At 45.3% G+C, this 22,025-nt stretch overlaps 1 protein-coding gene across 1 annotated transcript in view; it reads right to left on the minus strand.

Moving 5' to 3' along the window:
- Nucleotides 1–20,047, minus strand: part of LOC310758658 (uncharacterized protein) — a 324,886-nt gene extending 304,839 nt beyond the window's left edge. The window contains exon 1 of the mRNA XM_083605476.1: nucleotides 19,005–20,047. Within this exon, the coding sequence (XP_083461602.1) occupies nucleotides 19,005–19,976 (972 nt within the window). The 5' untranslated portion in view covers nucleotides 19,977–20,047. The remainder of the gene's footprint in view (nucleotides 1–19,004) is intronic.
- Nucleotides 20,048–22,025: the final 1,978 nt, after the last annotated feature.

Below are 22,025 nucleotides of genomic sequence, written 5' to 3' on the forward strand. Positions count from 1 at the left end.
CTTAACCTGAAACACCACTTTAGCTAATGGGGCCTCCTGCTGCCGCTGCCCGGCCGGAGCCTGATTTCTGTTCTTATCCTGAAGCAAAGTTCTTAACCTGAAGCACTATTTCTGGGTTAGCGGTGTTTTTAACCTGAAGCGTATGTAACCTGAAGCGTATGTAACCCAAGGTACCACTGTATGTCTACTGCCTTTTCCTCAAGGAGTTTGAGGTGGTATACATGGTTTTCCTCCCCATAGAAATGTAGAGTTGGAAGGGACCCTTAGATCATCTAGTCCAACCCACTGCAATGCAGGAATATGCAGCTGTCCCATAGGGTGATCGAACCTGCAACCTTGATGTTATCAGCACCACACTCTAACCAACCGAGCTATCCAGGCTCCTCCTTGCTTTATCCTCACTGCAACTCTGTGAGGTAGGCTGAGAGGCCATGAGCTTCATGGCCGAGTGGGGATTTGAACCCTGGTCTCCCAGGTCCTAGTTCAACATGCTAACCACTACACCGCAGTGGAAAATGGATGTCCCTTGTGTGCATATATTTAGATCTAGATATATATGAGCAACTACAAGGAGAGCTGATTCAGGTTGGGACCACAGCATGGTTGACATAGGCATTTAGCAGACACTCAACACCAAATCTGCCCTTGTTGTTGTTGTTGTTTAGTAGTTTAGTTGTGTCTGACTCTTCATGACCCCATGGACCAGAGCACGCCAGGCACTCCTGTCTTCCACTGCCTCCTGCAGTTTGGTCAAACTCATGCTGGTAATTTCGAGAACACTGTCCAACCATCTCGTCCTCTGTTGTCCCCTTCTCCTTGTACCCTCCATCTTTCCCAACATCAAGGTCTTTTCCAGGGAGTCTTCTCTTCTCATGAGGTGGCCAAAGTATTGGAGCCTCAGCTTCAGGATCTGAGTGAGCACTCAGGGCTGATTTCCTTCAGAATGGATAGGTTTGATCTTCTTGCAATCCGTGGGACTCTCAATACTCTCCTCCAGCACCAGAATTCAAAAGCATCAATTCTTCGGCGACCAGCCTTCTTTATGGTCCAGCTCTCATTTCCATACATCACTACTGGGAAAACCATAGCTTTAACTATACGGACCTTAATCTGCCCTTACTATTGCTGTTTTCTTACCTCCACCCCCAGATCAAGATTTAAGGCTGCCATGGAAGCACGGAGAGAAATCCCTTCTCCCCCATTGCCGTTGTCTTGATCCAGATGAGGCCCCAACCAAACTACAATTCCCAGGAATCTTTTGGAGAAGTGATGACCTATTGGTATAAAATTAATATTCATTGGTGGGGCAAAGAAAGTGTAATGAGACCAATTCAGCCAGCCTTCTACAAAACCTGCTAATGGATGCTGTTCTAGAGCACTGGACCAGTATAAGCTTAGTTTTCACATTTATTTTGTAACATGTAGACTTTTGCAAGGACTGAATATGTGAAATGTATGGCGATGGATTAAGTAATTGATTTAGACAGAATTAGAGCATTAAAACAAACCAAGATTGCAATCCCATGTACTCTTGCTTGGCAGAAAGCCACATTAAACTCACTGGGACACACCACAGAGATAACAGGCACAGGATTTTATTATTTCTAAGCATCTTTTCCAATCCTTTTTAAGATTTAACATTCCACATAAAAATTTTCAACATTTTTGCCAGATTACTTGAACTTCTGCTTGGCCTATTACAAAATATGCAAAATCAGCTAGGCAACATGTTCTTTTTTAAAGAATAATAATTCCCACCACCATCCCCACCACACAACATAAGAGAAAGACAATATTTCAAGATCCCTACATGTTTCCTAGCACAGGTTTACGATCAACCTCATAAAGACAGCCCAACTTTGCTCTAGAACTGTTTTCTTTTTTACCACCTTCATAAATCTCCAGTCAATGCATGGTTCCAACTTGTTACGATTCTGCATGACCTCTCAAGCCTGGAACTGAATTTCATGTTGCAGTCTCACTAGTGTCCGACGCGAGTAATGATAATAAAAACTGGGAAGTAGGACAGAGCTATAGGCTCAGCAGACTTTGAGCAGAACAGGCTATCTCTTGCACTCATGGGTATAGCAAGTGGTGCGAGACCAACTGAAAGCAAGCAGGTTTGGTCCTTATCTCTTCCTTGGATAGCAAGATCAGGAAGAGTCCCATGAAAGAGCAGGATATACATTGAAAAAATGGGGTGTCTTGCATGTTTGAATGACCGCTCCCCTCTTAAAACGGGGGGCGACCTTTCTGTGGACGCGCACAGCCCCTGGATCTGGAGCAGCTCCATCAGCATAGGCTTGGCTTCGCCTTCCCTCAGGTGGGATACCTGGAGGTCTCCACCTACCTCAGTCAGTTGTCCAATCCTGCCTGGGGGAAGCGTTGCCAAGGAGACCAGGCCAGGTAGGGGAGGGACTACCTGCCCACACAATAGAGGGAGGATCTTACCTGGGAATCCTCACTTGGCTCCAGAGCTTCTCCCACCCTACTCACAATATCAAAATATCAAAATAATGTCTTATTTTTCAGGTTAACTTTTCTTCACAGGTATGCGGGCGCTGCTATGTCAAGGTCGCTGTTAAAGGGCTGGAAAGGAATTCTCCTGCATTGGCAGGTTTTGCAGGTTTTGCCTTTCCCGTAGCAAAACGTCACAACTTTGGCGGTATCAGGCCTTGGGCGGAATCCTTTAGTCTATCTTCCTCTTTGCAGCAGCGACACAAGGGTTCCCCGTTAAAGGCGTTTCTGAAGGGAGGCTTTGACTGTACACCGAGAGGTCGTCATTGCTCTCCCCTGCGGTGGTGGTGTAATGGGGGCGGCTATCTCTGCTTGAACATATGTTCTCCAGAGCCGGCCCATCCCCCCCCACACTGGATAACCCTGGATAACCCTGGATAACACTGGATAACACTGGATAACCCTGATGCTCCCTAGGTCCCCAGCTGGGGACTGGGGAGGGATAACGTCCAATGCCTGAGCCAAGGTCTACCCACATTTGAAATTTAATAAAGTTGTGGCCAATTTAATCCCATAGCACATTGTCTTGAGTCGTTATTCCACATGACGGGGGGGGGCGCCCGGGATCTGGGGGACTCCACCTGTCCACGCAATAGGAAAACCACTTTCCCTATTTCCAGAACTCCATCCAAACACAATGTTTTTCAGTGGGCACAATATTTTTCATATCTTCTTGCAATAAGACATCAAACACTGAGCGGTGTTTGATGTCTTATGCATAAGAAGATGCATGTGCATAAGTCAATGTGTCCAGTAGAGGCACAGAGATTAGACACGTGGTCTTTATATATATATATATTCGGATTAAAATTTTGCAATCACATATACAACATACAAAATAGAAACAAGATTCCAGAGAATCTACTGGACTTCCCTTCTCCCCTTTGTGGGTTAATCATTTCCTCCTGTATCTTTTATAATAATCCAAATCTTTTACTTCTCCAATTTGTGCAAAATTCGCCATTAAACTACAAGTGTTATCCCAATCCTACTAACAATTTTAACTGTTTACAATGGTTTTTAAGATAAATTATAAATTTCCCCTGTTCCTTCTTAAAATTTTGGTCTTCCTGATTTCTGATTCTTCCAGTCATTTTAGTCATCAACTTGATCTGCCATTCTTCTCTGGTAGGGACTTCATCTTCTTTCCACCTCTGGGCCAATAACATCCACACAGCCGTGGTTGCATACATAAATAGTCTTTTCTGCTCCCTTGGGATTTTGGCACCAAAACACGTGGTCCTGACAGTTACATAGGCGGCAGCTATACACTGAGTCAGGTCCATCTACGCTGAATGGCAGCAGCCCTCAAGGGTTTCAGGCAGAGGTCTCTGCCTCACCTATCTGGAGATACCGGGGATTGAATCTGGAATCTTCTACATGCAAAGCAGATGTTCTGCCACTGAGCTATGGCCTCCTCTCAACTTCTGGACTTGGAGGTGCTTCTCAGGCTCTTTGCAAAAAGGCTGTGATATGAAACCATATTAAAAAATGTATAATCTCCTGTTATATGGGGAAACGCTGGATGAAATGGTAAAGTCAGCACAAATAAAGTGGGCTCAGGATTTAGGTCATAATATACAACTGGAAGATTGGGAAAAGATGTGGAAGGTGAATTTAAAATTTACAGTTTGTATCTTATTGAAAGAGAAAGTGGCAAAAATATATTAAAAGGGATCTAAAACCTGCTGGAAATGTAAAGAAAAAGATGGTACATTTTATCATATGTGGTGGGAATGCAAAAGGGTTAGAAATTATTGGGAAATGATATATAATGAATTGAAAAAATGTTTTAAAAGACTTCTGTTAAGAAGCCAGAAGCATTCCTCCTAGAAATTTTAGATCAAGATTTAAAAAAAGAAAACTGGAAATTATTTATCTATGCAACAACAGCGGGAAGAATTATATTAGCACAAGCTTGGAAGACAAAAGAAATACCAACGAAATAACAATGGCAAGGGAAACTTATGGAATATGCAGAACTGTCAAAATTAACAGATCAATTATGTGAAAAGGATAACAAAGACTTTAAAAGAGAATGGGAACCATTTACAACATATATGAAGAAACAACATAAAGAATTGGACTCACTGGCAGGGTTTAAATAAACAAACAAACACAATTGTATATAACAAAAAGTAAGATTATATGTATTGGGAAATTTTTGGGAAACAACATGCAGGGTGAGTAATATGGAAATAAAACAAAATGGGAATATGAGGGAAGTCCAGGGGAGGAGTGGGGGGAAATATGGAAAATTGTTAGAGAAATATTGTTAGAGGATGTATACATGGAAAAACACACACACACACACACACACACACATATATATATATGGCTGCTTTAAATGCAAGCTCCCTCAGGTGTATCCTTTTCATTTATTAATTAACAGAGAAATGAATAGCCCGGAGTGGGTTACAACAATCATTTAAAAACACCATAAGTGATAAGATCAAGCAATATTACAGAAAAACTCAATGCATTCACAAAATCAGCACACTGATGAGGGCATCCCACTTAAATGTTGTCACATGTGCAGGGCTGTGTTCAGCAGTTGTGCTTAAAAAGGTGTCAGAATTCAGCCCCAAGACAGCCCCAAGTCTGTGCTGGGTGAGCACTAGGGAATGCTGGATTCCTGAGTCTTCGATGTGCTATGCAAATTAAGGATATGGTAAAGGGGACCCCTGACCATTAGGTCCAGTCGTGGCCGACTCTGGGGTTGCGGCGCTCATCTCGCTTTATTGGCCGAGGGAGCCGGCGTACAGCTTCCGGGTCATGTGGCCAGCAGGACTAAGCCGCTTCTGGCAAACCAGAGCAGAACACGGAAACACCGTTTACCTTCCCGCCGGAGTGGTACCTATTTATCTACTTGCACTTTGATGTGCTTTCAAACTGCTAGGTTGGCAGGAGCAGGGACCGAGCAATGGGAGCTCACCCCGTCGCGGGGATTCAAACCGCCAACCTTTTGATCGGCAAGTCCTAGGCTCTGTGGTTTAACCCACAGCGCCACCCGCGTCCCAGAAATTAAGGATATTTGTATGCAATTTTGAGCTGCATCGCTTCTTCTGCTTCCACAAGTCATGGGGGAGAACAGAGTCACACAAGCACAGGCGCTTCAAAATCCTCTACAGCCGGCATCATCTACATATTTTTTCAAGCTGACCTTCTCAACCATAGGGACTAGAAACTTCCTTTATTCCATTTAAGTGAAGTGGAAGTTTCTCAAGACACTCAGCTCTCTTCCCAGTTTCAAATACATTTGTGCTAAATCGTGGAGCAGACACGCTCCTGTACCTGCCCTGCTTATTTTCTACTGCAAGACATCTAAGTTTACATGCTGACAACAAAAGGAAACATCCCTGGAGCAATTAAAAATCGCCAACCGATAGAAAAATAAATAAATCATTCAAGGTGGTGCTATGGCTTATTTTGGGCAGGCTGTCCTGCACACAAACACACACACACTCCTTCCTGCCATCTCAAAAAGTTATGTCTCTTTTCCCCGCTTCTCCATTAAAGGTGCATGTTTGGTTGCTATAGTGATTATTTCCCACTTCGAAACATTATTGTGCTTAATAGCCGCTTTAGGCAAAGGGAGGCAAAACAGAAAATCATGACTTGGCCGTCTCGCAAATGGTCAGCCTCTGTGATCTCTCATTTCTGAGCAACTTTTAAGTGTCTCTGGCAGTGATTCCTACATTCTCCAAAATGTCGTGTGCTGTCATTACGCCCCGAGAGCCGGAATAGCACACAGCAGGGCATCCGCTGCAGCAGAGGTAGAGCGCCGTGTAACAGAAATCACCGTTAAGGTAAACTCATTTGTTGGGATGTCTCCCCTCCTCTCTCTCCGGCATGCAATCAGCTTCTGAAATCATGCCCTCCACCTTGTTGACCAAAGGAGCTTCAAGGCTAACAACAAAATAAAAAGGGGGGGACAAGACCCCTCCCCGGGGAGGTAGATTTAAAGGTACTTTAGCCAAATCATGGCCCCATAGCCTTCCAAAAGCAGTGGCGAGGAAGGCCACTGCGAGAGCTAAGTGGGGCAGGTTCAAGATATTTTGCCGCCCGAGGCAGAGCAATAAACTGTGAACTCTCCTCGCAAGTCTCCAAGGGAGCTCGACTAGTTTTGGCACCTGAGGGAGAAAATCCCCCTCCCTGGGAGTAAAAATACAGTAATAAAGTTGCATTTATCGTTTGGCACGTTTGACAAATTTGTCTCTATCATTACAGCAGCTTCTTGCACATTCATGACTGGTAAGGTTTAGCCTGAGATAGTTACCTCACTCTGCTTAATGGTAAGGTCTATGCTGGGCAGATTTCCTTTGCCTTCGCCACCTTCCCTCCCAGACCCTCAAAGTGTCCCTATTTTCCAGGGACGTCCTTGATTTAGAGAAGCTGTTGCGGTTTCTGATTTGATCCCAGAATGTCCCACCTTTCCTTAGGACGTCCCTATTTTCATTGGAGAAATGTTGGAGGGTATGGAGTTATCCAGCTTTTGAGCCATCTGAAGGAAGCCGTGTATAGGGAAGGTTTTTCCCCCTAAAGTTTATAGTTTTTATGTTTTTATATATGTTGGAAGCCACCCAGAGTGGCAAACCAGTCAGATGGGTGGGTATAAATAGCAAAATGCTTATTCTTATGGAATAGGACATCCCTATTTTCATCAGAGAAATGTTGGAGGGTATGCATTTAAATCCCTCTTATACCACTTTGAAGGCCATAGCTTCTCTCAAAGAATCTTGGGAGCTGTAGTTTGTTGTGGGTTCTGGGAGTTGTTTGCCTCCCAGATCTACAATTCCCAGAGTTCCCTGGGAAGAAGGATTGGCTGTTAAACCACTCTGACAATTATAGCACTGGGAAGGCACTACAGAGTGTCTTCAAGCAACTCTCAGCACCTTAAACAGGACTCCTTGGGGGAAGCCATAACTGTTAAAGTGGTATAATCGTGATGTCAGTGCATGGTGTGTGCCTGAACAGTAGTTATTTTCTAACCCAATAAGTGTGATGCTGGGGTATAAGCCAAGGAGCACAAGAGGAGGTAAAACTTAGGTCCTCACACTGGTTTAAATGTGTAATGGAAATATGGCTATGCTGTGCAAATCATGATGATGATAATGATGATAATAATTACAGTGGTACCTCAGGTTGCAAACACCTCGGGTTACAAACACTTCGGGTTGCAAACTCCACTAACCCAGAAGTAGGACCTTGGGTTAAGAACTTTACCCCAGGATGAGAACAGAAATTGCACCCCAGCAGCGCGGCAGCAGCTGGAAGCCCCATTAGCTAAAGTGGTACCTCAGGTTAAGAACAGTTTCAGGTTAAGAAAGGACCTCCGGAACAAATTAAGTTTGTAACCAGAGGTACCACTGTAATAGCGAAGTAGCAGAAACATGAGGAAGGAAAACACTTCCTTTGTGGATGTGAGTGTTCAGTGCTTGCAGTCAAACTTAATGGCTGTGTTTATGGAAGACAATCTTACTCGGCTACAAGTGATCACCAAAGAAGAAGAAAAAGAAGAAGAAGAAGAAGAAGAAGAAGTGGGGTGTGGGCACAGAAGGGGCAAAGTGCATTTGTGGGGAAGGAGAGCTTTGTTCCGCGTGGTAGATTTCTGAAAGGGCGATAAATGCATCTTCCACATAATCATTCCCATCTAAATGTATTGTCTCTTTGGTATGTCCAGCTGATGACATTAAGTTTCATGGAAGATATGAAACTTATGAACAGACTGCTTACAGAGGTAGACTTTGTTTGGATACATATGGCAATATTTGGAATGAGTTTTTCCCAATGTAGTAGGCTATTAATATTTACATATGCATTAGGATAATAATATCAAATTCATAAAAATATATATTCATATTTCTTTTCTACACATTTTTGTGCTATTTTATTTTTATTTTCTTCTCCTCTTTTTCTTTGCATCACTTTATTTCTTTATAACTGAAACCTTTTCAATCCAATATTGAACTGCCCTGAGACCTCTGGGTGTAGGGTGGTATATAAATTCAATAAATAAATAATAAATATTAATAAATATTAATAAATATTAATGCAGAAAAAAATTCATGGAAGGAAGCATAGCATGGCAGGCTTATTTTCTGTCAAGTAACCACAGGTGTAAAAAGGCAAAAGGTAAAGGACCCCTGGACATTTAAGTCCAGTCAAAGGCGACTATGGGGTTGTGGTGCTCATCTCGCTTTCAGGCTGAGGGAGCCGGCATTTGTCCACAAACAGATTTTGGGTCATGTGGCTAGCATGACTAAACAGCTTCTGGAGCAATGGAACACCGTGACAGAAACCAGAGCACACGGAAATGCCGTGTACCTTCCCATCACAGCGATACCTATTTATTTATTTGCACTGGCGTACTTTCGAACTGGTAGGTTGGCAGGAGCTGGGACAGAGCAATGGGAGCTCACCCCGTTGTGTGGATTCGAACTGCCAACCTTCTGATTGGCAAGCCCAGGAGGCTCAGTGGTTTAGACCACAGCGCCACCCACATCCACAGGTAACTACAGGTCTACAGCCAGTGGGGCAGTGAGAGGGGGATAGCTACTTCTCTGTGGAGCAGTTTGCCCCTCTTTGCCCACCTGCAGTGTCTCCTACAGACAAACACAGGGACAGACATTGGAAACACAGGAAGTTGTGTTTTATGAAGAAATAGCAATGGTCTATCCATCTCCATATTGGCTACGCTGACTCACAGTGATGCCCATGATTTCTTCCCCAGCCCTACCTGGAGATACCAGGTATTGAACCTGGGACCACCTGTGTGAGAAACTGATGCTCCACCAATGAGCTACAGCCCTTCCTCTTTCATAAATCAAGACCTTTATTGTCCCAATGGTAGAAGAGCTGGAAGCAAGGACTGGAGATTCAAGACTTTGTCGCTGTCCTCTGGCCAGCCTATCAGAATCTGTCCCTCTGGCTTAGCCCTTCTCAACCAATCAAGGCTCTTGCTTTCCATCATAATTTGAATAAGACTGGTGCTCAAACCCTGCTTCTTTCTTTCACGAAGGCATGCGTTTATTTTAAACATTCCCCATATACTCTTGAGTGCGAAAGGTGACATTGCAGCAGACAGCTTGGCAAAGGCAACACATCAGACGAGGCTTTGAAAACTGCTGATGCTATTTCAGGGGCTGCTTCCGTGTGAAATCACAGAAGCTGCAAATCCTTCCAAATCTCTCTTTCTCTCTGCCACAGGGTAGAAATTTCAGATGGATTTATGGAACAAGGCTTTTTTAAAAAACCACACACACGGATGCATTGCAATTGATAACGTGGAAAGGTGGAAAGGTTAGAGGCCATTTGTAGAGGTAGCTGGAAACCCATTCACCCCTGCAGTAAGGAATAGTTTATTAAACACCACAGGCAGTTTTATCAAGTCTTTAAAGGAAATCTATCCTACTTACGGTTAGATCCAGTTTTCAGATGAGAAGTATCCTACTAAGAGGATATTTCAATGGTTTTAGGGGAAAGAGGGATTTGTTTTGTTTTTGGCTAATTCCTATTTTGCCCTGTACTCCCCTGGCACCTCTGCCAAAATCTGTACTGAAGGGTTGGGGGCTCTCTGAAACAAAATGGGACATAGTTCAAGATGCTGCAAAAGGTAAAGGTAAAGGGACCCCTGACCATTAGGTCCAGTTGTGACCGACTCTGGGGTTGTGGCACTCATCTTGCTTTATTGGCCGAGGGAGACGGCGTACAGCTTCCGGGTCATGTGGCCAGCATGACTAAGCCACTTCTGGCGAACCAGAGCAGCGCACGGAAACGCCATTTATCTTCCTGCCAGAGCCATACCTATTTATCTACTTGCACTTTGACGTGCTTTCGAACTGCTAGATTGGCAGGAGCAGGGACCGAGCAATGGGAGCTCACCCTGTCACGGGGATTCAAACTGCTGACCTTCTGATCAGCAAGTCCTAGGCTCTGTGGTTTAACCCACAGTGCCACCCGCGTCCTTAAGATGCTGCATAGGTAAAAGGAAATTCGTGAAAATTGCCCTTTCCTCCAGCTGGATCCTCCACATGATATAGAACAGGGGTCAGCAAACTTTTTCAGTAGGGGGCCGATCTACTGTCCCTCAGACTTTGTGGGGGGCCAGACAATGTTTTGAAAAATAAAATAAAAATGAACGAATTCCTATGCCCCACAAATAACCCAGATATGCATTTTAAGTAAAAGCACACATTCTACTCATGTAAAAACACTAGGCAGGCCCCACGAACAACCCAGAGATGCATTTTAAATAAAAGAACACATTTTACTTATGCAAAAACACACTGATTCCCAGATCTTCCGCAGGCCAGATTGAGAAGGTGATTGGGCCTGATCCACCCCCCGGACCTTAGCTTGCCTACCCATGAAATAGAATCTGCTCCACAAATGGGAAAAGCAGGGAATGGATCACCATTTTTATTCCACGTCTCGGGGAGAGTCACCTGAAGCACCTAGCAGCAATTCTAAAGCAGATGGGAGATGGTGCACACAGAAATTAAAACAATAAAGTACTAAAACAGACTGAGCCAGCGATCACTGATAAAACAGCAATCCTGAAATAAAACAAGGCAGTTAAACGCTCCAAATGATCTTGGACTCCAGCTTCCACCATTCAGTGCAGCCAATGGACAGGGATGGTGAGAGTTTAACTTTCTGCAACATCTGCAGGCACAGCAATTTGGCATCCGTAACCTTGACGCTGAAGCTGACATGGTGGTGCAAACCACTCTGTGACATCATAGCCACTGAAGGCAAAATATACTCAAAGTCGAGAGTGGATTTCATGCTCTTTATTCAGCTCATAGTGGTGAGGAGGAATGGAAGTTCCCCAGAATGTCAGCCGTATATACATTATTTACACAATGGGCCCCACGTGATTGGCTAATACGGGATTCTCCTGTAGGCCAATCAAGTTGCGGATTCCCTTCCACCTGGAGCTGGATTGGGTGGTTCCTGTGGACCAATCAAACTGCTGCATTCTGGATCCTATTGTTGTAGGACCAATCAGACTGCTGCCTTTTGGATCCTATTCAACTCAGTAAATAACAGAAGGCCATAGAGATTTCTTACACGATCTGTCCCACACAATCAGTGTAATGTGAAGGAATGGATATATATTTGCACAATCCATCTTGTCTTTCTGCTTCCTTTCATCCCCTGGGATTTATTTATTTTCCTATGGCAAAGACATCAGCAGCCTCAAATCTTGTTGCGATTCTGGATAACCATCAATCCTTTTCCCATCCACCCAACCACCTTTCCAGAACGACAAGCCCGAATTACTACCTCTGTCACCTAATCAGCGAATTGGTGGTCTTTGCTCTTTGGGAAACTGCCGTCAGAGTTTGACAAAGTCCAATCCCATAATGGGGTCGTTTGGGAGAACGGAGCCTACGCCCCAATAGTTTGCCCTCCTTACGCCTAATTAGACAAATTCTAATAAGCATCTGGTGCTTGGCATTGTGCTTGGACATTAGTGGGAAGCCATTACAAGTTGTAATGGCTTGTTATCACCCCCCCACCTTTTGTTAAAAGAAATTAAAATGTTTAGCAGGGTTCTTTTCTCAATTTTTTTGCTTGTTTGTGAGTGTGGTGGATTTAATTAAAATTAACAGAGCATGTCAATAACGCTCCATCCTCTCTCTAATGGATTGCCCTTCCAACCTGCCTTAAATGAAGCAAGGCGGGATGCTTCAGAGATGGATGAGTTCCGGCCTTCCTTTGGCGGCATGAGCCTGTCACACAGGTGTTGGAAACTAGTTTCCTTCTCATCAAGATGTCCATCAAGGAAAAGCCCAAGGCGGCTGGAGAAAACATGAGGGCAAAATGTGATAATGCAAGAGTGATTGGAAAGATTCCAAGGAACGGTGGGCGGGTGAGTTTGGAAAGTGAGTGACACATTGAGAGGAGTGACATGCGGAGAGAATCGAAACACTAATGATTCCCAGAAACTAGTATATACAGATATACTCCTTCCAACAGTGTTGGTAGAAGACAGCCATAGAATCCTAGAATTGTTGAGTTGGAAGGGACCACAAGAGTCATCTAGCACAACAATGCACGAATCTTCTGCCCAATGTGGGTCTCAAAAGCAAGATCCTGAAATTAAGTGTCTCATGCTCTGCTGACTGAACTACCTACCATGAGACATCTTGCCAATCACCATAGCTAGTTGCACTTCATAAGCTTTAAGATTGCTGGAAGAAATATCAACAACCTCAGATATACAGATGACACAACCTTGATGGCAGAAAGTGAGGAGGAATTAAAGAACCTTTTATTGAGGGTGAAAGAGGAGAGTGCAAAATATGGTCTGAAGCTCAACATCAAAAAAACGAAGATCATGGCCACTGGGCCCATCACCTCCTGGCAAATAGAAGGGGAAGAAATGGAGGCGGTGAGAGATTTTACTTTCTTGGGCTCCATGATCACTGCAGATGGTGACAGCAGTCAGGAAATTAAAAGACGCCTGCTTCTTGGGAGAAAAGCAATGACAAACCTAGACAGCATCTTAAAAAGCAGAGACATTACCTTGCCAACAAAGGTCTGTATGGTTAAAGCTATGGTTTTCCTAGTAGTGATGTATGGAAGTGAGAGCTGGGCCATAAAGAAGGCTGATCGCCAAAGAATTGATGCTTTTGAATTATGGTGCTGGAGGAGACTCTTGAGAGTCCCATGGACTGCAAGAAGATCAAACCTATCCATTCTGAAAGAAATCAGCCCTGAGTGCTCACTGGAAGGACAGATCCTGAAGCTGAGGCTCCAATACTTTGGCCACCTCATGAAAAGAGAAGACTCCCTGGAAAAGACCCTGATGTTGGGAAAGATGGAGGGCACAAGGAGAAGGGACGACAGAGGACGAGATGGTTGGATAGTGTTCTCAAAGCTACCAGCATGAGTTTGACCAAACTGCAGGAGGCCGTGGAAGACAGGAGTGCCTGGCGTGCTCTGGTCCATGGGGTCACGAAAAGTCGGACACAACTAAACGACTAAACAACAACAATCTTCTATGAATTTGTCTAAACCTTTTTAAAATCAATCCAAGCTGGTGGCTATCAGTCCGTCTGTTTATTCCACAGTTTTACTGTGTATAAATTGTGTCGATAATTTTTGTTGTTGTTGCCTTTTCCTGAATCTTCTAACTTCATATTCACTGGATGACCCCAAGGTTCTAGTATTAGATGAAGGAGAGACAAAGTTTCCTATCTCTACACTCTGGGAATTTCAGAATCTGATTCCCCCCCTTTTTTTACAAAGTGATAATAATAAATAAATAAGAATAAAAATGTGCACCCCAGCACCGAGGCCATTCCATTGTAACTATCCACCCTCCCAAAATTTCAACACCTCTTGCCATGGTATGACCCTTTTCTGTTTTAACAGTGCAAATTCTACAACCACCTTCCATATCTCCTCAAAATAATTTCTCCTGCATATTTCCCATCTTACCTTAATGACACATGTTAATTTATCATTAATAGATATATCCCAGACCTCTTTATACCATTCTTCCATTTTGTATTCTGCTTGCCCCTTCCACTTCCTAGCTATCATAATTTGTGCAGCTGTCAATAAATTTGTGACCAAGTCCTTCATACCCTGCAAATCTTTCACCCCAGTCGAGATCTGACTTCATAAATATATTCAGGTTAATGCAGAAATGGGACGTGCATGTATATGGATGAACACCTTCAAAACGAAGCAGAGATAGATGGATCTGACCCTACATACCATCTCTGGCCTGTGATGCTACTGCTATCCAACAGTCTCACTCAAAACCTCCAACATTTCCGCAAAGTTTCAACACAATGGTGCCTGAGACAATACAGTTGCCTCTCTAGGGTGTAATTACTGCCAACAATTCAAATGATGAGTGTGATTGTATCGCACGGTATCACTGAGCCAAAATATCCCTCAGTGGTGGGTGGGAAAAGGTGTGTTTCATTTCATACTGGTGGCGCTTTTGTGAAGTGTACGCAGGTTTTATTTTCAAATTACTGGAAAGAGAGAAAACCACGCATTACACCCACAAGAGGCTGTGGGTCAAATTATACTTTTGCATTTATTCTTTTTTTCCCCTCCTTCTCTTTCATGAGCTTATTATAGGTACGTTTCCTTACAAGGGATTTTCATTTCATTTCTGTTCCTTCCTGGGCCTTCTAAGGAATCCGTGCTTTAAACTTTCGAAGGACAAGGTCGGAGAAGAAAAGCGGAATTGATCTTTTCTCCTCCCCGCCCTCGACTTGCGGTTCAGTTCACAAACATTGGCCCTTTACTTTTTTTGAAATGAAAGCCCTCCTTTCCCGGGGGAGCTTTCCCAAATTCTTGCAGGCTCCTCTCAGCTGGTGACGGGCAGCACCTGAAACGATCCAAAGATTAAACAATGAATGACTGTGTGAACTTTCCTTCTGTGGAAAGCGCCAGTCGAATTCCAAGGGGGGGGGGAGGCAATGGAGGGATACCATAGAAATTTTACCCAAACCTATAGATCTTGAAAGAGCTTTTCATCATCAGACAGAATTCTGTAGCAGGGCTACTATGGAGAGGCTAGAAGGAAACAAGGGGAGCAAATCTTATTTAATGTACCATGAGAACTGCCTTTAGCCAGAACCATCTGCAATCTTTTTTTATTGCTTGAGGGGGGCGGGGCGGAGAAGGATAGGTAGGTCTTCTGAGAAATGAATGGAAAATGTGAGATTTCCTCATAGCAAACAGAGTTTTTAATCATAATCCAGGGGTGGGAAACTTCAGGCTGAATGCAAGCCCCACCCCGGCCCTTCTAAACAGCCTTTGGGACTCTCTCTAGTGACGCCCATGTTTTTAAAAGTTATGGAAGCCTTTTCTCTCCTAAAATCAAAGCCACCAGGCACATCAAGTAAAGCACCTCAAATAAAAGGTGTAGCCTAGCCGGTATGTTTAGGAGTATGGTACTGGTGCTGGAGGAGAGTCTTGAAAGTCCCATGGACTGCAAGAAGATCAAGCCTATCCATTCTTAAGGAAATCAGCCCTGAGTGCTCATTGGAAGGACAGATCGTGAAGCTGAGGCTCCAATACTTTGGCCACCTCATGAGAAGAGAAGACTCCCTGGAAAAGACCCTGATGTTGGGAAAGATGGAGAGCACAAGGAGAAGGGGACGATGGAGGACGAGATGGTTGGATAGTGTTCTCGAAGCTACCAGCATGAGTTTGACCAAACTGCAGGAGGCAGTGGAAGACAGGAGTGCCTGGCGTGCTCTGGTCCATGGGGTCACAAAGAGTCAGACACGACTAAACGACTAAACAACAACTGTGCTCAAGGGATATGAGGAGATATATCAGGCAAGTCCCGCTTGGAGAACAGGCTCTGGAATGCTCTCGCGAGATCTCACAGGACTGTCCAAGTTCCTGTGAGATCTCATGAGAGTATCCCAGAGCCCGGCAAGCAGGGCAGAGAGCTCAAATGCTCTTTCTGCACTGGAAAACCCAGTGCAAAAAGAGATTTAAGACCCTCTGCCATGTGTACAGTTAATTTGCACCATTTCGACCTGCTGGTTTCAGCCATGGCAAGGTTGACATTGTGCAAGTTAATTGCGTACAAGATGTGATCATGCTGTACATCTACAACACTTCCATGGGAGTGTGTCTTATTTAAGTCAATGGGACTTCCTTCTGAGTTTACATGCATCGGATCCCACTGCATGCTACCTTAGTACCATAATGACTAATTTCTTACCCGCCCTTCCCTATGAGGTCCCAGGGAAGGATACACAAAAACAAAAATGCATCGTTAAGATCTGTTAAAACAGTTTGCGGTCAAAAGAATGAGGTTCCTGGAATGTATATCTCTCAAGTGTCAAAGGTCAAGTAAAAAGGTGTGCCTTCACCCTATGATAAAATCTGTGCAATGAAGATGCCAGGCACACCTCTCTAGAGAGGGAATCCTACAGCTTAGGGGCTGCCTCAAAGAAAGCCCTCTCCCAAACCACCATCCACCAAGCATCCCAGAGAACTACAGTGGACGCTCGGGTTGCGAACATGATCCATGCGGGATGCACGTTCGCAACTCGCAGTGTCCGCAACCCGCAGCGCCGCGTCTGCACACACGCGGGTTGCGATTCGGCGCTTCTGTGCATGCACAAAGCTCAATTTAGTGCTTCTGCACATGCGCGAGTGCCGAAACCCAGAAGTAACCCCTTCCAGGTTTTGGTGCATCCATTTCACGGAAACACACAACCTGAAGCGTCTGTAACCCAAGGTATGATTGTACCAAGAAGGCCGAGAATTGCTAGGAAAAACTCCGGCTCCTCTCACATGGTTTGAATTCTCAGAGTGGTTTGACAAGAAGCTCTGTGAGGGGCATAGAGGGTCTTCTAACAACTCTCAGTACAGTGGTACCTCGGGTTACAGACGCTTCAGGTTACATACGCTTCAGGTTACAGACTCCGCTAACCCAGAACTATTACCTCGGGTTAAGAACTTTGCTTCAGGATGAGAACAGAAATCGTGCTCCGGCAGCGCAGCAGCAGCAGCAGGAGGCCCCATTAGCTAAAGTGGTACCTCAGGTTAAGAACAGTTTCAGGTTAAGAACGGACCTCCGGAATGAATTAAGTACTTAACCCGAGGTACCACTGTACCCTTAACAAACTAAACTTCCCCAGATTCTGTGGGGGGAACCCATGACTGTTTAAAGAAGTATGATATTACTTTAAAAGTATAGTGCTGTGGGGGGGGGGGGTTAGTGCATGTACACCTGGACAGAAGTTTCTAGAGCTTTGCAGAAATTGTCTCTGAAGAATCTCCACCTGGTATGTGGAGAAAGAAACTGGAGGAAAATGTTTTACTGAATTTCTGGGGGGGGGGGGGAGTTCTCCATCAGTTTCTCAAGGGCGGGGCTTACCATTTGCAGTGGCACAACTTCTTTCTATTTCTCCCTAACGGCCTTCTTCCTTTGTTGCCACGGCAACTGTATTTGCATCCTTTACAATGTCCTGGACCTAGCACCACTCCGGGGCATTGTGGAAGGGATAGGATAGTAATAATAATAATTTATTATTTGTACCCCGCCCATCTGGCTGGGTTTCCCCAGCCACTCTGGGCGACTTCCATAGAAACCAAAAAACACTAAAATATCATACATTAAAAACTTCCCTGAACAGGACTGCCTTAAGATGTCTTCTGAATGTCAGGTAGTTGTTTATTGTTTTGACATCTGATGGGAGGGCTTTCCACAGGGTGGGCGCAACTACCGAGAAGGCCCTCTGCCTGGTTCCCTGTAGCTTTGCTTCTCGCAATGACGGAACTGCCAGAAGGCCCTCGGCGCTGGACCTCAGCGTCCAGGCAGAACGATGGGGGTGGAGACGCTCCTTCAGGTATACTGGGCCAAGGCTGTTTAGGGCTTTAAAGGTCAACACCAGCACTTTGAATTGTGCTCGGAAACGTACTGGGAGCCAATGTAGGTCTTTCAAGACCGGTGTTATGTGGCCGCCCCCAGTCACCAGTCTAGCTGCCGCATTCTGGATTAGTTGTAGTTTCCGAGTCACCTTCAAAGGTAGCCCCACGTAGAGTGCATTGCAGTAGTCCAAGCAGGAGATAATGAAAGCATGCACCACTCTGGTGAGACAGTCTGCGGACAGGTAGGGTCTCAGCCTGTGTACCAGGTGGAGTTGGTAGACAGCTGCCCTGGATACAGAATTGACCTGCGCCTCCATGGACAGCTGTGAGTCCAAAATGACTCCGAGGCTGTGCACCTGGTCCTTCAGGGGCACAGTTACCCTATTCAGGACCAGGGAGTCCTCCACACTAGCCCGCCCCCTGTCCCCCAAAAACAGTACTTCTGTCTTGTCAGGATTCAACTTCAATCCATTAGCCACCATCCATCCTCCAACCGCCTCCAGGCACTCACACAGGACCTTCACTTCCTTCACTGGTTCTGATTTGAAAGAGAGGTAGAGCTGGGTATCATCTGCATATTGATGGACACCCAGTCCAAACCCCCTGATGATCTCTCCCAGCGGCTTCATATAGGTGTTAAAAAGCATGGGGGAGAGAACGGAACCCTGAGGCACCCCACAAGTGAGGGCCCAAGGGTCTGAACACTCATCCCCCACCACCACTTTCTGAACACAGCCCAGGAGGAAGGAGCGAAACCACTGTATAACAGTGCCCCCAGCTCCCAACCCCTCTAGACGGTCCAGAAGGATGTTACAGTCGATTGTATCAAAGGCCGCTGAGAGATCCAGCAGAACTAGGAAACAACTCTCACCTTTGTCCCTAGCTCGCCGGAGATCATCAACCAGTGCGACCAAGGCAGTTTCAGTCCCATGATGAGGCCTGAACCCCGATTGGAAGGGATCCAAATGGTCCGCATCCTCCAGGCGTGCCTGGAGTTGTTCAGTAACCATGCGCTCAATCACCTTGCCCAAGAATGGAAGATTTGAGACTGGGCAATAGTTGGCCATACTGGCCGGGTCTAAAGATGGTTTTTTAAGAAGCGGTTTGATGACTGCCTCTTTCAGCGGATCTGGGAATGTTCCCTCACAGAGGGAAGCATTCACCACCCCGCAGAGCCCATCGCCCAGCCCCTCCCGGCTTGCTTTTATTAGCCAGGATGGGCAAGGATCAAGGGGACAGGTGGTTGGTTTCATGCGTCCAAGCAGCCTGTCCACATCCTCGGGGGTAACGGATTGAAATTGATTCCATGCAACTTGACCAGACAGGGCTCTAGCACTCTCCCGCCCCAGCCCTGCTCCCACAGTGGTGTCTAGCTCCTTCCGAATATGAGTGATTTTATCTGCAAAAAACTTTGCAAAATTGTTGCAGGAGATCTTGGGGTCTTTACAAGGCCCCGGTGGTAAAGGTGGTTCCGTTAAATTGCAGACCACCTGAAAGAGTCTCCTGCTACTATTTTCTGCAGATGCAATAGAGGCGGTGAAGAAAGTCTTCTTCGCCGTCGCTATCGCCACTTGGTAGGCTCGACGTTGAGCTCTAACCTGTGTCCGGTCAGATTCGGAGTGAGTTTTCTGCCACCGACGCTCTAGCCGTCTCAGCGATTGTTTCATCGCCCTCAGCTCCGAGGAAAACCACGGGGCTGTCCGGGCTCCATGCAATCGGAGAGGGCACTTCGGAGCCAGACAGTCGATAGCCCTGGTTAACTCCGCATTCCAGCAGGCCACCAGGGAATCAGCTGAAAGGCCATCAACATGGGATAAAGCATCCCCTACCACTCTCTGGAAACCATTTGGATCCATTAAGTGGCTGGGGCGGACCATCTGAATTGGTCCCACCTCCCTGCAGAGGGGAAGGGTCGCGGAGAAGTCCAGTTGCACCAGGAAGTGATCTGACCATGGCACTTCTTTTGTTTCACTTTTACTTAATGTCAGATCACCCATGTCACTAGAGGTGAACACCAGGTCTAAGGCATGTCCATGACTATGAGTTGGGCCCAACTTATTCAGGGACAACCCCATGGAGGCCATGCTTTCCACGAAGTCCCGAGCGACCCCTTGTAAGGTCGTGTCGGCGTGGATGTTAAAATCCCCTAGGACAACCAAACTAGGTATCTCCAGGAGAACATCCGCCACAACCTGAAGCAGCTCGGACAGGGAATCCTTGGTGCAGCGGGGAGGTCGGTACACCAAAAGGAATCCTGTACTGCCCCTATTGCCCAACTTCCAGAACATGCACTCAGAAAACTGGGTCTTCCCAGTAGGACACCTGATGCAAGCTAATGACTTCCTAAAAATCACTGCAACCCCCCCTCCCCGCCCACATGACCTGGGTTGCTGTGCGTAAGAGAAACCTGGTGGGCAAGCAGCGGCAAGTACAGGCCCATCTGCTTTCTTCAACCAGGTCTCTGTCACACATGCCAGGTCAAATTCTCCATCCACAATCAGGTCGTCGATGGCAGTGGTTTTATTCATAATTGACCTGGCATTACACAGCAACACCTTCAGGTCATGTGGGTTTCCCCTGTTGATTCCAGTATCCATCCGGTCAAGGCCAGACCCGGAGGCAGGGATAGTCCTCAAACAACGACTAAACCTGCCTCCTCAGTAATGACATGGTCTGGTCTTGGCGTAACTCCGCCTCCTGCCCATGATCACCGAGATCGGATGTCCCAGTGCTTCCCCCCTGTGGACCTTGTCCCAGCCATCGTGTTGGCTGGGGCCCCACTCCCAGGCAGCCCTGATCCCGCCCCTTAAAAACAAAACACAAACTATACAGAACCAATAAAACAACAAAAAACAAAAACAGAACAATTATACTAAAATTAATCCCCAACCAAATATCCATCCCACCCACCCACCCCCAACAAAGGAAAAAAGGAAAAATAGAAATACAAATTTAAATTGCCACCGACTGCTTGAGGACATTTTAAAACACATTAACCACTTGGAACAGGGAAACAATCGCAGAACACTTCCCAACTTCCCCAAAAGTTTGTTCCAAATAAGGGCCTGGGCCACGCCCCCTGGGCTAGTTGGAAAAGGCCTTGGAAGGGAGCAGGCCCTGCAGTCCTCCCCACAGCCGATGATAGATCATAATAACGATAATGATGATAATGATGATGATATAAATGTTGGGGAAAGTTCTGCAAAGAAAGTACCGTTCTCATACTGTTATCATGGGCAGTCAAGAGACTATAAAGACATAGCAGCTTTTGATCCCAGTTGGTATATCTATTGTTTTATAAATTGTTTTTCTATCATCTGTCTGTCTCTCTGTCTATCATATATCTATCTTCTAACATCTATGTATCATCTATCTATCTATCATCTATCTATCTATCTATCTATCTATCTATCTATCATCTATCTCTTCTCAATTATTCTTGCTTCTTGCTTCTTATTTACTGTATTGTGAATTGGCTTCAAAATATTTCCTAGGAAGTTTTTAACATTTGATGTTTTATCATGTTTTCAACATTCTGTTGGGAGCTGCCCAGAGTGGCTGGGGCAACCCAGTCACACAGGTGGCATACAAATAATAATAAATTATTATTATTATTATTATTATTATTATTATTATTATTATTATTAGGAAGGGAGTAATAAATAAATCACAATAATGTTGATAATCAAGAAGTATTTTCAAGAGTCTGCCATTGCCTTGGCCAGCCTGATGCCTCCACTGGCCGTGGCTGATGGGGGTTGTGATCAGAAGCAATGATTCTTCAACATCAACTTCACTGGACTGGTCATGTTGTAAGGATGCCGATGATTGTCTTCCAAAGCAACTACTCTATTCTGAACTTAAAAATGGAAAGCGTAATGCTGGTGGTCAACAAATGAGGTTTAAAGACTGTCTCAAGGCAAATCTAAAAAAATGTAGTATAAACACTGACAACTGGGAAACACTGGCCTGCGAGCTCTCCAGTTGGAGAATAGCCTTTACCTAAGGTGTCATGGGCTTTGAAGACACTCAAACTCAGGATGAAAGGGAGAAACATGCTAAGAAGAAGGCATGCTTGGCAAACCCTCACCGTGATCAACTCCCACCCAGACACCAATGTCCCCACTGTGGAA

The sequence above is a fragment of the Podarcis filfolensis genome (genome assembly GCF_964270895.1).
Source record: "Podarcis filfolensis genome assembly, chromosome: 3".
In the NCBI taxonomy this organism is placed as follows: Eukaryota; Metazoa; Chordata; class Lepidosauria; order Squamata; family Lacertidae; genus Podarcis; species Podarcis filfolensis.